General features: G+C 35.3%; 1 protein-coding gene and 1 non-coding gene across 5 annotated transcripts; both read right to left on the reverse strand.

Annotated features, from left to right (window-relative positions):
• Positions 1–7,850: 7,850 nt before the first annotated feature.
• On the reverse strand, positions 7,851–12,500 carry LOC18441777 (COBRA-like protein 1). 3 transcript variants are annotated; one of them, XM_088845978.1, is made up of 7 exons: positions 12,399–12,500; positions 11,636–11,777; positions 11,397–11,482; positions 10,418–10,871; positions 9,369–9,528; positions 8,491–8,759; positions 7,851–8,259 (listed from the first exon to the last, which is right to left on the reverse strand). In XM_088845978.1, the coding sequence occupies exons 2-7, from the start codon at positions 11,724–11,726 to the stop codon at positions 7,952–7,954; spliced, it is 1,368 nt and encodes a 455-aa protein (XP_088702104.1). In that variant the 5' UTR covers positions 11,727–11,777; positions 12,399–12,500; the 3' UTR covers positions 7,851–7,951. The 3 variants fall into 3 exon arrangements, 2 of the variants coding, with proteins under 2 accessions (XP_088702104.1, XP_020527423.1); XM_020671764.2 differs by lacking the exon at positions 12,399–12,500 and adding an exon at positions 11,876–11,895; XR_016040187.1 differs by lacking the exons at positions 9,369–9,528; positions 12,399–12,500.
• Positions 12,290–16,581, reverse strand: LOC18432916 (putative pentatricopeptide repeat-containing protein At5g52630). Of its 2 annotated transcripts, none has more exons than XR_016040186.1 (2): positions 13,871–16,581; positions 12,290–12,500 (listed from the first exon to the last, which is right to left on the reverse strand). It is a non-coding gene; the product is annotated as a putative pentatricopeptide repeat-containing protein At5g52630 (transcript). The 2 variants fall into 2 exon arrangements; XR_016040185.1 differs by having other exon boundaries at positions 13,862–16,581.
• Positions 16,582–18,616: the final 2,035 nt, after the last annotated feature.

Here is an 18,616-nt window from a genome sequence, read left to right on the forward strand (position 1 = left end):
CGTCTTTTACCTTGTATAAAAGTATGATGGATCTGATAATTCAATTCCAAGGATTTTACATGTTTTTACATGATGCTTTTGACTAACCAAAACTCATTATAATGAGATGAAACAACTTTGTAATGTCAGAAAAATGAGTTTAGTTTAAATTTGGTTTTGGCCTTATGATAAAATTCCCTATAGTTTGAAAGTTATAGTCAATTTTCTATTAAGTGTCTGTTTTGTATTCTCTGCTGCATAAAACAGAAGTTACCTCTGGAGAATTAGACAGTTTGACCAATTAGAATCTTTTATTTGGTGCCACTTTCTAAATGAATGTTGTGAATTTCTTGGTCTAGCTTCTCTAGAAACAAGTCCCATGACCTAATGTTGTGTATTTTTTAAGTTAACTTCATTTTAGTTGGCAAAGGTCGACCTTGAAACCAGAAAAATAGTATTTTCGGACCCTAAACTTGTCCCATCTCAAGTGAAAGTTCTCGGACTCCAATCCATGAAATTTTATTATTGAGAGTGGCCTATAATTTCTTTACTTACCCTAATTACTTAGTCATGAGTGTAATTTGAGAAGTTGACGACATGCATCCTATTATGAGACAAGTTTATGATTACTACTCCACTATATGTTATGCAATTAGTTTCTTGCTATATTACATCGATATGTAGCATGCTATTGGCATGATAATGTCTCTTGAATTGATAAGCATGATAAAATGATATAGTGATGATATGTAGCATGCTATTGACATGATAATGTGTCTTGAATTGATAAGCATGATAATATGACATAGTGATGTATCTTGTAGTTAGATGTATAACATGCTCTGAACATGTTGATGTTTTTTGCGATTATATGTATAGCATGCTCTGGACATGTTAATGTTTCTAGTGATTATATATATGACATGCTTTTGATAAGATATATGTGCATGGAGACATGCTTCTGTTATATGATCTATGCATGATTACATGCTTCTGATAAGATATGTGTGCATGGAGGCATGCTTCTGTTATATGATATATGCATGGTAATATGCTTCTGATAAGATATGTGTGCATGGAGAAATGCTTATGTTATATGATCTATGCATGGTAACATGCTTTGGATAAGATATGTGTGCATAGAGACATGCTTATGTTTTATGATCAACGCATGGTATCATACCTTTAATAAGATATGTGCACATGGAAATATGCTACTGTTATGATCTGATGAGATATTTGTGTTAACGGTTGTGATTTTCCCCTCCTCTCTATGATAAAATGAGAGTTAGGAGTATGTGTGTTTGAGTAGTCGCACCCCAAAAACTCATATGAGGCACTTCTCATTGGGACCCATTTGGTAGTGTAGCGCTCTCTCGCCAAAAGGGCACATACGAAGGTCGTGTCTTGCAAGGCCAATGCTTATAAAAAATCCCCAAGCACACTTGGGTGGTGTGCATGTGTGAGGCGCTATGCATCAGACTACCTCGTTGGTGGCATCTCTCCTGCGGGTGTAAGGTAGGAGCACTACGCATCGAACTATCCCAGTGGTGGCGTTTCTACTGCAGGTTGCATGATTATTTGATCATATCTAATACTTAATTGTAGTAATGTTTTAAACTACTAAATTTAGATTATTGTTGATCTTGATATGAATCATGTGCATATGGTTCATGTATCATGCTTATTTTATTTGTCCAATAAGGAATACATGATATGTGTAAGATTAGAAATGTATCTGTCTAATAGTATGTATTAGAATGCATGAAATCAATATGTCAAATTTTTGCTTACTGGGCCTCGTAGCTCATTTTGTTGTTTCACCACTGTAGATTGAGAGCTAAGAGTAACAGGTATAGGTGCCTGGTGGTAGCTTTTGGGAGGTGTGTTGTTGTCTTCTTGGTTTTCTTGTTATGCTTGCGTTGTGGCAATACAATCAGATAGTCTGTATTTTTTGTTTTACTCAGTTTTCTTCTTTTCAGCTGTTGGGCATTAAACGTTCTGTATATAAGTTGGACTCTATCAGATGTAGTCATTTATTCTTTCTTTCCTTTCTTCATGTGTGCTCTCGTAGTTTCTTGCGAGTATCTCGATCATCCGGCCCCACCTCGGGCCTCGACAGACCCGGCAGGGCCCGGGGCGGAGTCGTGATAGCTTGCCTCCAATATTTGGGTTATTATTACTATCATTGTAATTATTATTATTTCTACTGGTATCCCTAGGCTGGTTATTCTTTTGAGCTTAGGGCGTGGTTTGTGTCGTGACAATTTGGCCTACGGTATTGTTTATTTTCTTATTATTTTTATTGCCATTGGATTTTGTTTAAGGCGGTTGACCTTCCATATAATGCAATTTGGTTGATCATTTGCTGGAAAGTTAAAGGTTGCAACTCGTGGCTAAAAAAGTTCATGTACTCCGGTAGATGTTTTTGCAGCCTCATGCTCATTTGTGAGGCCTCAGGGAGTTCGCAATTAATGGCTTTTGATGCGGCATCGTTGAATTAGTCACAATGTCGGGGAACAATTCACCTAGTTTCTCTTTGCAACCAACTCCCCAAAAATTATTGGTTATTTATTTTGTCCGCGATATTGCTCGACAAATCATCAAAACAGTTCGTCAGGTGCTTCGTTAGACATCCTGTCGATGACGCGATCACGCAGTTTGACGTCATGTCGAGGACACAATTGAGTAGTTTAACGTCGAGCAAAGGAGGTGACCATGCAATTTAACATCAAGCATAGACATTGTCACTTGTATCAATATTGTGTAACATTAATGATGAGAGACGTAAAGATCTATCTTGAAATTCATGAAAGTCGAAATATTTTCTATCTATAATTCTTCTCGTCATTTTTTGGAAAAAGTTTATCTAAAGCCGAGGTTCTAAACAATCACTAGAAGAGGTTGTTTTTATGCTCAAATATCCTCAAATTGATCATCTCGACATCAAGATGCATGGACATAAGAAAAAAATGAATTTCAAGTTTTGGAAATAGTATATCTTGTAATGTATTTTTGGACAATACGTTTTCAAGCTTTCATAGATCTGCTCAATCTACACTATTTTTAAAGCTTTAAATTTTATAATGAAAGATAAAAATATATTTTAAAGCTATCACAAAGATTTCTAGTATTAAAACGGCATTTCTCAAAACTATTTGGAGGTGTGCTTTATTTTGCTTAGTGCCTCGGCTCTATACAAACCGCACCCTTCATTAAATACATAAATTTCTTCTCTATCTTGAAAAGATGAATACTTCGTATAGAAATAGAAAAATACTCCACAAAGTTGACCCTAAGCCCCTCTATTTGTTGGACCCTTACAATGTATTCTCTCTACTATAAGATCCCCTTTTATTATCGACGCTTGTTGACTACTTAATACATAAGAATAGACTCAAAACAGAAGTGGTTAGGGTTGTGAATATGATCGTTTGAGTTCCTTTCCTATCACGATAAGAAACTCCTCGAAACTCCTTTCCCCACTTACCTGCGCAAGAAAAACTACTTAACATATAGAAAAAGTTTATATAAGGCTGCGACTTTAAAATGTAGAAATACGGATGCACCTCAAAAATCCATTGGAGAAGGTTGTCTTAACATTGAAAACCCCTCTAGTTGTTTATCTCAACATAAATATGTATGAATATTACCAAAAAAAAAAAAGATTTTGAGTCCCGAAAATGCATCTTACAACACATTATCTAGATCATCCATTTCAAGATTTTCATATGTTTATAGATTTACTTGATTTTGACAATTTTTGGAGCTTAAAATTTTATAATTACATATAAAAATAGATTTTTAGATAATCCTAATAATTTTTTACACCAAAATTATATGTTATGATAAAATTTGGAGGTACGCCTTAATTGGATTGTTTAAGTTTGCAATCTTACAAAAACCACACCCTATATAATATCCTATAAATATGAAGTATTTATATATGAAATTGTTATTTATCTTTAATACAAAGTGGTCACAATTCCTTATATAACCATTTGATGTGAAACTTGATAATTTGGATGTGCCACGAAGTTCAAGAAAATTTCTTTTGAAGTTTGAGCTTAGTCAATGGAATAATTGCAACCACCCAACTTCACACTCAATGGTCAAGATCAGTGTTTGAAAACTCGCCAAGTCGAACCGGACTTGCCCGATTCAACTCGAGAATCGTCTGCTACCGAGCCGGTTCCACAAAAAAACCGGGAATCGCCCGTGTCTAGAGAGAACCGGGTGATTCTGAATAGTGAATCACGATTCTCAACAAAAAAACCCATATTTTTTGACATGTGGCCACCTCACGAGAGTGACATGTGGTCACACGTGGTAACTCGCCACACGTGGTAACTCACCTCACGTTTGCCTCTCTCGCGTTTCTACACGCGCAAGTGAGTGTCAATGACACATGACTTTATAGAGAACCAAGCAACACTCATCTTTTGATGTGGGATAATTCTCACAAGAAATTATTAAAGAAAGATGATAGAATATATATTATTATAGACGCTACTAGAATCACATGTGGCGACGTGGCCGTGTTGGTTGACAACACTGATTTTGAGGTGTATGTCTAGAGTTCGAACCCTATAGCGAACATCACAAAATATTTTGAGTTTGAACCCCTCAGCGCACGACAAAATTTTTTTTTTTTGGAGTTTGAACCCCTTAGCGCACAACAAAGATACAAAGAAATTTTTGTTGTCAAAAAAAATAAATAAAGGTAGAGTTGTAAAAAAATAGAAAAAATATAAAATAAAAGGCTTTTCAAGATAAAGATAAAAAAGATAATACAACATTTTTTTATTTCTTTTGTAAAAAAAATACAATTTGTTGTCATAAAAATAAACAAAAGTAGAAAATACTGTTGTAAAAAAATAGAAATAATATAAAATAAAAGGCTTTTCATGATAAAGATAATACAACATTTTTTTATTTTTCTTGTAAAAAAAATACAAGGTAATATAATAAGTATTTCTTGCAAAAAAAATAAAGCAAAAGGCATAAAAAAATAAAATGTACTTTGGCAGCATTATTTTTTTATTTTTCTTGTAAAATAAATAAATAGTACAACAAGCAAAAAAACTATAGTACAACATCTTTTTCTTTTGTCAAAAAAAAACAAAGATAATCAACAAGTATCATATTTTTCTTGTAAAAAAAAATAAAAAATAACACAATAAGTATTTCTTGTCAAAAAAATAAAAGGTATTTCTTCATACAACCTAGGAATAAATGATCTAATTATATTTTTTATTTTATAACATGATGGTCTTTAACATATATTTAGTAATATTAATTTAAAGATAGCATTCATACAATGAGGCCAATTGAAATCTCTCTCTTTCTACTAACAATCTCTTCCACTAATTTATTCTAGAAACCTAAAAAATTTAAAAAAATTGGTACGCATTCTAATAATTTCTACATGGATAACCAAATCTTTTATTTTATTTATTAAGTTTTGTATTATAAATCATGTAGTCTACTATTTTTCTTACAGTTGTCAATAATACATTTTACATTAGATGATATTATAAAATATTTTGGATTTTTTATTATTTATATAATAAAATAATTATAAAATATTGTTGGTATATAATATTATAGTTAGTTAGGTTGTAATAATTTGGGTTTTTTTAGCGGATTAGGGTTTTCCACCAATTCGAGATTTTAGTGGCCAATTTTTCATCGATTTAGTCAACTCTTTATTGTAGTCCATATATGACTATATACTTAATCTACGATAATTCTATGATTTTTTTTGTGTGGTGTAAATTTAATGGTCAACATAAGTTTATACAGGAAAGAACATCTTTATATTCATAAATTGATAAAAACAATGAAAGTTAATAATGTAGTACCCTCATTTCTTATTGGATTCATAAAAAACAACATTGATAATGAATTTTAATAATTTTTTTGAATTTTTTTAAGGCTTAATCAGAGAGATTCGGCCCGATTCCCGATCCAAATCACCGATTCGCAGATCCGGATCGATTTTTGGGATGCCCAATCCGGGTCACCGATCAATTTTTTAAACCACTGGTCAAGATTATTATGACCACCTTGTATCAAAGGTAAATGACCTCATTCTATACTTTTTCTTTATATATAGAGTGTTTATCCCCAAAAGCTATTACCAACCCTCTAGATTGGTCCTTTAGGGCCCGTTTGGCTCCTTGGATTCAAATTTTTAGGAGTCATTTTTTTTAGAATAGTTGGGTCAATCGTGTTTAGTTCACTTAGAATTGACATTTTTATTGGAATTGAGATTTATGTGGTATTCTTGAATGTTCATTTTACGCCTAAATTTTAGAAATCCCAATTCCACCAAAATAGGTGGAGTTGACATTTCATGGAATTGATGTTGCTCAACAAAAAATATATAAAAATTTTAGAGAGAGAAACTATATCAAATTTTAGAGAGAAAACATATTAAAATTTTAGAGAGGAAAATTACATCAAATTTTAGAGAGAGAAAGCATATGAAATTTTTAGAGAGAGAAAATATACATTTTTTTAGAAAATTTTAGAGAGAGAAACTATCTTAAATTTAAAATTTCAGAAGGAAAAAACTATCTCAAATCTTAAGTTTTAGAAAGAGATAGTATCTAAAATTTTAGAGAGATAAACTACATTAAATTCTAGAGAGGAACTCTTTAAAAAAATTTTGAGAGAAGTACCTCAAAACATTTAGAGAGAGAAATTATCTCAAATTTTAAGTTTTAAAAAGAAAGCACATTAAAATTTTAGAGATTAGAAATTATATCAAATTTTAGATAGAGAAACTACTTGAAAATTTTCAGAGTGAAAAACTATCTCAAATTTTAAATTTTAGAGAGAGAAAATACCTTAAAACTTTAGATAGATAAACTATATCAAATTTTTGATAAAACACCTAAAATTTTTGGAGAGAAACTATTTAAACAATTTAAGATAGAAAAACTATCTCAAATTTTAAGTTTTAGAGAAAGACAATATGTTAAAATTCTAGAGAGAGAAACAACTTGAAAATTTTAGAAAGAGAAACTAGTTCAAAATTTTAGAGTGAAACTATTTCAAAATTTTAGAGAGAGAAACTATCTCAAAATTTAAGTTTTAGAGAAAAAAAACATGTTAAAATTTTAAAGAGAGTAACTATATCAAATTTTAGAGTGAGAAAGTACCTAAAAATTTTTATAGAGAGAAACTATCTTAAAATTTTTAAAAAGAAAGTACCTCAAATTTTATGTTTTAGATAGAGAAAGTACCTTAAAGTATTAGCAAGAGAAACTTCTTGAAATTGTTTAATGAGAGAAACCATTTCAAAATTTTTATAGCGAGAAGCTATCTCAAAATTTAAGTTTTAAGGAGATAAAGTATCTCAAAATTTTAGTTAGAGAAACTATATCAAATTTTAGAGAGATAAATATATAAATTTTTAAAGAGAGAAACTATCTAGGGAGACTATTTCAAATTTTTAAGTTTTTGACCGAGTGTATTAAAATATTAGAGAAACTATCTCGAAAGTTTTTTAGAGATTGAAAAAGGATTTGCATTTCAAAAAAAATGATATTCCAAGCTATCCAAACAGAAAATTTTCATTTTCTTAATTTCTACTAGATGCGATCCAAAAAGCATAGACCAGATTCCAAGAAATGTCAATTCCAATAAATCTCAACTTCATAATTGACTTTTCCAATGATTGAAAAATCCAGCGATCCAATCGAGCCCTTATGGAATTATCCTATCTAAATGTTTCTAAACACTTGGGTGTATTTTTTTTTTTGTACTCATCATGTTGGTGTTTTATTTCAAGCCATCCTCCACTCTTTGAAGTATCCGTCCCTCTTCTGTCATTTCCTAGTTCCCTTAGTTGTTTACGAGCCTTTAAGAAATAACATAAATTCATTGCTGGCCCAAAACATCAAGATTACAAAGTTTCCATTTGCTTCCAGTCCCCCATCCAAAAAAAAAAAAAGAGGTTATTTTACTGCTCAAGATGAAAATTATGGAGCAGTACAAGCAGCATGAACAACAAAACTAGGTGGTTCTGGAGGCTAGTTAGAGGGCCACAGCTACCATTTGGTAGCATTGGATAAACATCAGGAAGTGGCATTATACAATCCTCACCATTGAAATACACCCTTCGAGGGAAGGCCCACCCATTCCTGAGACTGAAAGACTTCCTATCCTTGTGCAAGAGAATCTCAGATGTCACTGATCCAAACCCCGTGTTATCAGCCTGTAAAAGTTCGCCATTGACATATTCGAGCCCCCAAAATAGGGCTGCCTCATCTGAAAACAAGAAATGTGAAACACTTGTATGAGCATTGACTAAAAAAATGTCTGTTTCTGGTGGGGGGCGAGAGAAGAGAGAGGTAGTACAATATGGTGCAGGATCAATGGTTTTGTGTGTACATGAGTGATAGAGAGAGGTCACAATACACGTTTTACGAACAATGGCTGTGCGCATGAGAGTACTAGCAAGGCAAGTTGCAGAACAACGGTAGAGAGAGAGAGAGATACTTGGACTCGTGGTTGTATCAAGGGTGGTAGAGTTGAAGCTGAAAGCAGTGGTCGCCTGACTGAACCCTGGATGCTGAACCATGATGTTCCATTTAGAATAATTAGCCGCATAGTTGTAATTAGTCACTGTTAATTTCACCCTCCAATGGTACATGTAATTGTTCTTCACGTGCCAGTGGACTCGAACAGGGCACATGTGACTGGTGCACCTCACAAGGCCTTCTTCCACTTCACCCACAGGAAGTGAAGAACCACGAAATTTGGTGTCTCTGCATTAACAGAAGCATTTTTCAGAGCTCATTCAAATAACTACATATTTTCACAAAGAACCTTGTGAAGAGAATTAAAATCTGCTTGCAAGTTTCAAAGAAAAATCACCTGATCTCAGGTAAAATGGTGATATTTGAAAAGTGCAGTGTATTGCACATTGTGAAAAGTTCGGGATGCCAATTTTTTTTTTTTTTTCTGTAAGTTCCATAATGCAATTCATGTGTACTATGTATCACTTTTTGTGAACTTGGCATATAAAGATAAATCACATTCCTGGAAGCTTCTTGGTTGGATAATTCCTTTATAGATATCCAAACTTATGGGCGCTACTTGGAAATTATTAGAGAAATAAAAAGCCAAAGGATGGAAAAAGAGGAAAACATCTAAAACAAATTGTAAGATTCCCAGAAAAATTATCCATTTGCCTATATTTTTGGAATTTAAGTTTCCATAGAATTTATTATTGCTTCTCTAGAGATTTCTATCCTTGTTTTTCCTGGTAAACTTCATCTTTACACTCGGAAGAAGGGCGGTTAATATCAAGGAAATATATATTTTTTTAAAGCAAAATATTTGTGATTTGTCACTATGGTTGGTAGGGTACAGACCCGATACACGAGAGAGAGGTTCTTTCCTGGGCTTGGCAACCACAGCTACAACGGGGGCATGGCGTGACATTGGAATCATAGAAAGATGATAACGAGACACAACAAGTGGGTGCCTTGTTTGCAATAAACTGAGAATAGGTACAAGTTGATTTCCATGTCCCTGTACATACAAAGCATCCATTACTTTTGCAAAGTGCACATTTGTGAATGGCGCATGTGTGCACGCACATACAAACATACACTGTTGACAAACATAACTGATGGGAAGAAAAGGGTAGGCTGATTGATTTTTATAGATTATAGAGAATAATATTATCAATTCAGATGCACAAGTGGAATTCCACTATTGCCAGTCCCATACCCAGATGAGAAAGGAGGAGGAGGGTTGTGTTAGGTTGGCCCCTAGCAGAAAACGTTTTCTACATCCCTATCATAAGTCCTGATCCAACAAGGTATGACCCTTTACAGAACGGAATGGCGGAACAGGATTCATTAAGCAGATCCCAAAATAATTGGGATAAGGCTCCGAAGATGAGATTGATGAACAAATGGGAAGTCCAGTTCTGAAGTGCATATAGAAAGGTCGATATTATTTAGTTGTGAGAAAGAAAGGATATTTTTGGTGTAACTTAACTGGGTTAATAATGAAAACCATCTCATAAACTCATACAGTTAAGATGATGTTGGGCGTGTCTGGGCAGCAGTTTTAACAAAGCTTATCTTTCTCCAAAGAGCAGAGGGCCCAAACACCTACTTTTCAAAGCATTCTTACAAGGGGGTCACAGTGAGTTCTAGAAGATGTTTGGCATGTAGAAGCAAACTTCCCCAAGACTAGACTGTTTCCTAAGAACAGGCAGCCTCATACTCTTTCAAGTAAATAGGAGAATTCTGAAGTAAAAACCAACATGTAATCATGTCCTCCAAAGGCTCAAATTCGAATGACATATGACTTCAGAATCACACTAGAAGTAGATTTTCATAGCGTGCTTCCAAATAACAAACTAATATATAAGAAAAACAATGAAAAGGGGAGGCTACTGGGTTCTTACTAATTGCTTGAGTTTCTCTCCGACCGCCAACAGAAGGGAAAATAGTGGGTGAATAATCAGCAAAAGGACTACATGTGTAGCCTGGTCCAGGAGCCATGAACGTCACATTCTTTGGTGTCTTCCCTGTCCAAAGGCTAGGCAAGTTCCCCACGGTCATATAAAAGATGGAAATTGCATTTTTGGGGTCGATGTCACGAGCAGCCAAAACTCCATTTCTGCAACAATTTTCTGATCTGTTAATGCGAGCTGCATCAGGCATGAGGTCTATGATCTCAGGGCTTCTTTGGCAACAATGGGGGACCCTATACTTGAAGGCTGAGCAATTGCCCGACTGTGTAGCTAGGGCACCGGTCATTGACCATATTACCTCGTTCTCAGCCCAATCAAACCCTAATTTCCATCCAGGTTTCTCCACGTGGCGGTACTGGTAATAGTTCTCGATGGTCACCTTTGCCTACATCATAATATTGAATATGAGAACCATAGTTTCATGGGGAATTATAACACACACATTAGGTGAATGGTATATCATACACAGGTGGGCGCATCCTCAGTTCATTTCAGAGATGGAACTGGAGATTGACAATAGTTCCAGTTGCATGTCCATCCCCGGGAACTCTACGCAATCAAACCAGATGGTAGGTGACCCAGGCTCCATATCACATACCACACAAAAGCTGTCTATTGTCTGCAGTCCTTTTTTTTAGTTTATGTAATAACTTAATTCAGTAAATCTAGTGGGATTTCATACTTGAGTCAGTTATTTTAATTTTAACATAACCATACTTCAAAGAAAATGCAGATGCACATGATGACATTCATTTTTTATTTAGTTAATGTTAAAAAAAAGAAATATGCATCCATTTTCAAGAAGTTTTAGAAGAAAGTCATCTCCCTAAATTTGGATTTCAGACGATTGATTTCTTCATATCTCAATTAAACTTAAACTGCAAATTTTATCTCAGAAGAAAATACTAACCCAATAACCATCGGTTTCAGTGGTCCATGAAATGATATCATACGTAATTGTTATATTCCCATTCGGATCCAAAGGGTCGTAACAGTCTGCACCCAGAAACAAATATCAAAACAAATTTGTTTTGACAAGTAACATGTACATATTTAAATAAAAACTAAAGATCATCCATCCTCATACAGGTGAAAGGCAAAAAAAAAACAAACACTTAGACAAGAGGGGGAAAAGTAAGTAAATCTGGCCTGCAATATAACAAGATTCAAGTAACAGTAGCAGCAGCAATTCTTGGAAAAAGAGTATCTGAAGGTAGGGACGGCTCATTGTCTCAGACATGCACTGTGGTCAGGCTCTCCTCCTTATCCCAGACTTTATAAAAAGAATTTCCTAAAAGAAATGGGAGAAAACAAAGGATGATAAAAGAGGATTATAACCTGGATCGAAACTTAAAAGAGTCTCTCACAGAAGATGAACCAAGAACTTACATTAAGCAAGATTTTGGAGAAAGTGAGGGAAACCACTTCTATAAAAATCAGTCCATGTCAAATTCAGTTAAGACAAAATAGAAGCATTGGAAATGTCAACTGGATTAGAATGTAGAGAAATTCAAGGCCAATCCAAGTACTAAGACAATTTCCAGAATATTCAGCGGCATTTTTGGACAGTTCTTTGGATGGTCAGAAGCATGCCACAACATATGCAAGTTTGGAAGTGCTTTTGTCTTTCATTATTCTCTCTCTCTCTCTCTCTCTCTCTCTCTCTCTCTCTCTCTCTCTCTCTCTCTCTCTTTCTCTTTCATAATACCCTCTCTCTTTCTCTTCCTTTTTTGTCTTTCATAATTCTCTCTCTCTCTTGCTTTTTTGTCTTCCATAATACTCTCTCTCATACACACACATACATACACACACACACTTGAAGGTAGACATAAAAAGTCCATGTCGGCAGACAACACAATGACAAAGACAAACAAAGCAACAGAAACAACAAACAAACAGGAAAGACGCTAACGGCATTGTCTGAAGAGGTAGAACGGTCTTTGTAAGGTACAGTCATGTTCTACTTGTCCAGTTTGACTTTGAATGGCATGCTTGTTTAGAGGAAGATTCGGTTCTGCCATCAAAGAAACACACCCTAACATTTTATTATCATAATATACTGTTGCAGTTGAATATTCAATATCATTTACCATACAATAATACTAACGTACACTTAATTAGAATTACTATAACAAGTGGGAAAATAATAGCACATTTGCTCATTTTTATTGCATTCAAGGATGTAATGATGGAAAATAGTGCATTGAGAAGATCAAAGAAAATGAAAATTAATAGTAGCATGAGAAACAATATGGGGAATAGATACAAAGATATTAAATAATTTGAAAATACGTATGGATGGTTTCCTCTCAATGCCCTGGCCTCTCTCTTTTTTTGGTTTTGCTTTTGGATTGGTTTCTCTCTCTTAACTTCCATTTCAATGTTATTCTCCAAAAAGCAAAAGGAAAACAAAAATAAAAAAAAAAAGAGTAATGATCCTATAGGACCCTCTCCCACTCATGTATGTAGGACCCCAAATGATCACCATTAAAATTGGCACAGAGGTCTAGAAAAGTTATCAAATGGGTGTGGGACTTGACTTTTCTATAGATCCATGCCAAATTTAATGGTCACATGGGTGGGGGAGGGTCCTATAGGATCATTTCTCTAAAAAAATATATACTTATCAAACTTTGTATGAGAAGGATTCTCATACAAAGTTCTTTTTTAGATAATTTGCAGTATTGAGTTTGGATGATCAAGTGGCCTCTCTCAGGGTCTAGCTGCTCTTTGCAGTCTGGCCTAGGTAGTATTTTACCAATATGCACAAATTCATATTAGATTCCCTCTTCCAAAAAGAAAATTACAGTAATATTCTAGACGAGTAAAGTTTATTATGGTCATCTGCTAGTTTTGAGTTTTGTAAGATGTATACAAGGATTAGAAAAGACGATGGCAGCACCGGCAATATCAGTAATGATAGAAAAAAGGAAATGGAATCGCCGTCATCAGATGATACTAAATAAATATTGTGTATTTTGGAACACTTTATGGAGTAATTAATTTGAGTTTCACTTGGCAGGCCTATTAACACCAGCATCTGGCCTATAAATGTCCTAAAAATCTCGCATTTCAATCAGAAAAGAATGTCACTAGAAATCACACATATCTAGTTTATGGAAGCACACTAAAATCTCTGTAGACTGTGGGACAACCATAGTACATTGGGATCCCCACCATCCAGTGATATGGAGGGTGACGGAGAGAGTTGGGCACAACAAACAAGACATAACCAGAATGGTGTGTCCTACACTCTCTCCATCACTGTCTGGCATTCCATGGCAAAGGGATGAGGGATAACCCTAATGAACTGTGGTTTTCCCATATTCCATTGGGTTATTTCCCTTTAGTCATAATTTGGGAGGATGAACATACTTTCTTTACCTTCACCAATAGTCCCCACAAGAACATATTCCATCGTTGAAATGGTGGAATCGGGTGGAGTTCCCGAGGATTATCTCTCGCCCTTCAATCCGTGTTATAAGCTTCATAGCACTGTGACAATCCCCACAGACCCTCAGATTCTGCATAACCCTAATGGGTGCTGGAGCATCAATACTAATAAGCCCAAACGCCACTGCCAACTTTTCACTATGATAGCTCAAAGCTGGCACCTTTTGCTCTTCTTCCAATTGCTGCAACACAAAGCTCTTATCAGGAACATGCCCAAATCTCCTCATTTCCTCTCCCAACTCCTCAAGCTTCTCATGAATCTCCCTTAGTCTTGGGTGGACCCGATCATTGGACACAAAAACATGAACCCCCATTTGGGCTTCGACCCAAGAGCAAGCTGTCACCTTTTTCACTCCCCTCTCGTGCATCATCTTCCTCACTCTTGCAACCCCCTCCCATAGGCCACAAGCTGAATATATATTAGCCAATAGCACATAGCCAACAGAGTTCATTGGCTCAATGGCAAAGAGCCTTTCCGCTGCTCGTTCAGCTAGCTCAACATGCCTATGGGTTCGGCAGGCGCCCAACAAGGCCCCCCATATTACCCCATCAGGCTCAATAGGCATGGACTCCACAAACTCCTCGGCCTCATCGAGCCGGCCACAGCGCCCTAGCAGATCAACCATGCATGCATAATGGTCAGGGTAAGGGGAAATTCCAAAATCTTCACTCATGGACCTGAAGTGCCAATACCCTTCCTCGACCATCCCTGCATAGCTACATGCATGGAGCACATTCACATATGTGACATGGTCAGGGGCAATGCCATCCTGTTCTACCATTGTTCTGAATAGTTCAAGCACTTTCTCACCCTCTCCATTATGTGCGTGGCCAGCTATAATGGCATTCCATGTCACCAAATTGCGAATGGGCATTGCACTAAAGCGCTTCGATGCCTCTTTCATGTCGCCACATTTAGCATACATACTAACTAGAGAACTCGCGGTGTATATATTTGAATCAAAACCAAGTTTTATGGCATGGACTTGCACCTGTTTGCCATAATTAAGAGCAGTTAGGCTCGCACAGGAACTGAGCACACTAGCGAAGGTGCCATTGTCTGGTTTAAAATCTGATTTGAGCATATGGGTGAAGAGTTTAATGGCTTCTTCATTGAACCCATTTTGTGCATAACCAGCAATCAAGGCCGTCCATGAGATGGTGTTGAGGTTAGACCTCTCATTGAAAACAAACATTGCTGACTCTAATGACCCACATTTTGCATACATATCAATGATAGCATTAGATACAAATACATCGGATTCGAGCCCACAATGGATGGTTTTGCAGTGAACCTGCATACCGAGTAACAAGCTACCAATACTAGCACACGAGCTCAAAATGCTCGAAAAGGTGAAGTGGGTGGGAGCAACTCCATATTTCAACATCTCTATAAACAAATTCATAGCTTCCTCTGATAAGCCCTCTCTACTATACCCACTGATCAAGCCATTCCATGAAATGTTATCCCTATGATGCATGCCCACAAACACTCTCCAAGAACTTTCAAGCTCCCCTGATTTTGCATACATGTCCATAACTGCATTGGCCACAAAGACATTGCCCTCGAAACCAGTCTTGAAGACCAGAGCATGAATTTGCTTGCCTTCAACAAGGCCTGAAATTCCAGCACAAGCACTAAGAACTCCGGCAAATGTAAATTGAGAGATTCTCAGACCAGTTCTAAGAAACTGAACATATAAAACCAGAGATAATTCCCCCTTTCCAAGCCTTGCATAACCTGCAATCAAAGAATTAAAAGAGACATCATCACCCAACTTCCCCATCTCTTCGAAGCAATGCCAAGCTTCTTCCATGTCTCCAAGCTTTGAGTATACGTCCAACAAGGTATTCCTCACTATTTCTTCCATAAAAACACCAATCTTTAACACTACAGCATGAATCTGCAACCCATGGTTTAAGCTCTCAGCCACGACTGAAGCACGAAGGGCTGCAACTAAAATAATTGGATCAGGCTTAAGTCCACTTCGATTCATATCAACAAACATTTCAAGAGCTTCAAATGCATATTCATGGCGCACATACCCACCAATCATGATACCCCATGAAACCTGATTTTTCTCATGCATTTGAACAAAAACTTGGCGTGCATCATCCAACAGGCCAAAACAACAATATCCGTGAATCATTGTATTATACGAGAAGAGGTCTTTCTCAGACATTTCATCGAACACTTTACGAGCTTCTCTAATATAACCAGATTTACAATAGATATCGATGAGTCTATTGTTTAAGAAGAGGCAATGGGGAAAACTGGTTTTGACCATGTGGGTTTCGACCTTTTGGGCTAGCGAGGCCGCCATTGATTCAGAACAAGCTTGAAGAAGGCAAGAGTAAGCTGGAAACCTCTTTTTAATGGCCTGATGATCTGTTTCTTGCAGAAGTGTTATGGCCTGGTCCAATTGGCCTTGGTCACAGAGAGCGTTGATGGAGTCAAGAAATTGTTGGGTTTTGCAAAGAGTGGTACGTGTTTTAGAGGAAGTTACAGGGAGAAGCATGGAGGATAACTGTCTAGGGTTACGGTTTTTGAAGATGAAGCGTCTGGTGCAGGTCTGTGAGGGCCCCATGAGAGGTGGCGGCTTCACACCAGTGTGTAATGGCGCTTTCGTACATTGATTTTGTTTACATTTTTAGGGGGTGTAAATAGTATTTTAAACCCAAAGATAGTATACTCCCACGGGAGTACACTGTCTATTTAACTTTCCCCCCATTACTTCAACTAGAACTCATTTTAGGTCCCAAATTGGGGAATGTAACCTTTTCAACTCATGTTAACCTCAATAAAAAGTATTTTTTAGTTGCATCCTCTATGCACTTGAAAACAATAATATCTCGAGGTTGAATAGACGCCATCTAATTTTTCGATGATGACATCTTTGCAAAACTCAAATTTAAAATTTTGTGATGACATCTTTACAAAACTCAAATTTAAAATTTTTCTTTCAACAATAGACCATGCATTCTATATTTCTTGGGAGGCATAATTTACTTCTACTCCCAAAGTCATATAGCCTACTTTCAATCTAATTATCATAAACGTTTTCGAGTTCTTCGTTGTTTATTCAAATTTGCATCAAAGACTTATATTACTAATTAAATTCTAAATATATTGTCATCTAGGGCTAATAACCGTTCGTGGTAGAGCATTTAGATTTAAAGCAAAAGTTCATGAGTTCTGCTCCTGTTAGGAAGTTTTGCCTCCATAAACTAAGACACTTCTTCTCTGCTGTGTCCGAACTTTGCCTCCATAAGCTAGGACACTTTGTCTCTGTGTCCGAACTTTTCTCTGATGACAAACAGCTACCCATACAAATATCCCCCGTGTCTAGGAGTGTCACATCGTGTTGACACAAAAGTTTGGCAATTGAGTGTTGCAGTAACAAAGATTATAACATACATATCATAGATGAAAACGGTTCATAATCATCTGTATACATGAAAATGTTTCATAATCATTAGTATACAAAATGTTTCATATCCATCAAATATATATATATATATATAGAGGAAAGCTTTTTATATTCCCCCTACAACATAGAAGTTCTATCCTCCCCCTACCATCCATTCCCCCTACAACATAGAAGTTCTATCATCCCCCTACCATCCAGCCGTCCATTTTTTATCAAGAGAGCCACTCACCGTTTGTTTTTAGATCCGACGTCTCAAAGTATTTTATTTTTAGTTTTTTTAAATACGATTTTTCTGAATATAAAATTTGGTACGTGTTATCTTATCATTGGGGTGCATCTATAAAAAATATTAACAATAATTTTTTGATAAAAAATATGACCAAATCACCCCTTGAAATTTTCAGGGGTATTTTGATCATTTTATTTTATTGAAAATATATTTTTTATATTTTTCGTTAGTACGCGTTTAATAGAAGAATTGACATCCAAAATTTGGTGTCAAAATAGTTTATAGTAGTGGTTTAAAAAACGGATCGGTGCCCCAGATCGGGCATTCCAAAAACCCATTCGGATCAGTGAATCAGCTATTCGGATCGAGAATTGTCTAACTCGGTTGGATTAAGCTTTAAAAAAATCCAAAAAAATTAATAAAATTCATTATAAATGTTGTCTTTTAGAAATCCAATAAGAAACGAGGGTACGACATTATTAACTTTCTTTTTTTTCATCAATTTGTAGATATTGAGACGTTCTTTCTCTGCATAAGCTTACGTTAATTATTAAATTTATATTACACAAAAGAAAAATCATAGAATTATCAGTGATAAAGCATATCAATCATACATAGACTACAATAAAGAGTAGACTAAATCGATGAAAAAATGGCCACTAAAATCTCGAATTGACGAAAAACCCTAATTCACTAAAAAACCCAAATTATTACAACCTAACTAACTCTAATATTATATACTGAAATTAAAATTGTTGGTTAACATTTTATATTATTTTATTATACAAACAATAATAAATCCAAAATATTTTATAATATCATCTAATTTAAAATGTATTATTGACAACTGTAAGAAAAATAGTATATTACATGATTTATAATGCAAAGGTCAATAAATAATTCAAAAATTATTACAACCTAACTAACTATAATATTATATACTGAAATTAAAATTATTGGTTAACATTTTATAATTATTTTATTCTACAAACAATAACAAATCCAAAATATTCTATA

The sequence above is a fragment of the Amborella trichopoda genome, chromosome 9 (genome assembly GCF_054954075.1).
Source record: "Amborella trichopoda isolate Santa Cruz 75 chromosome 9, AtrichopodaSantaCruz75HAP2 v2.0, whole genome shotgun sequence".
Taxonomy (NCBI): domain Eukaryota; kingdom Viridiplantae; phylum Streptophyta; class Magnoliopsida; order Amborellales; family Amborellaceae; genus Amborella; species Amborella trichopoda.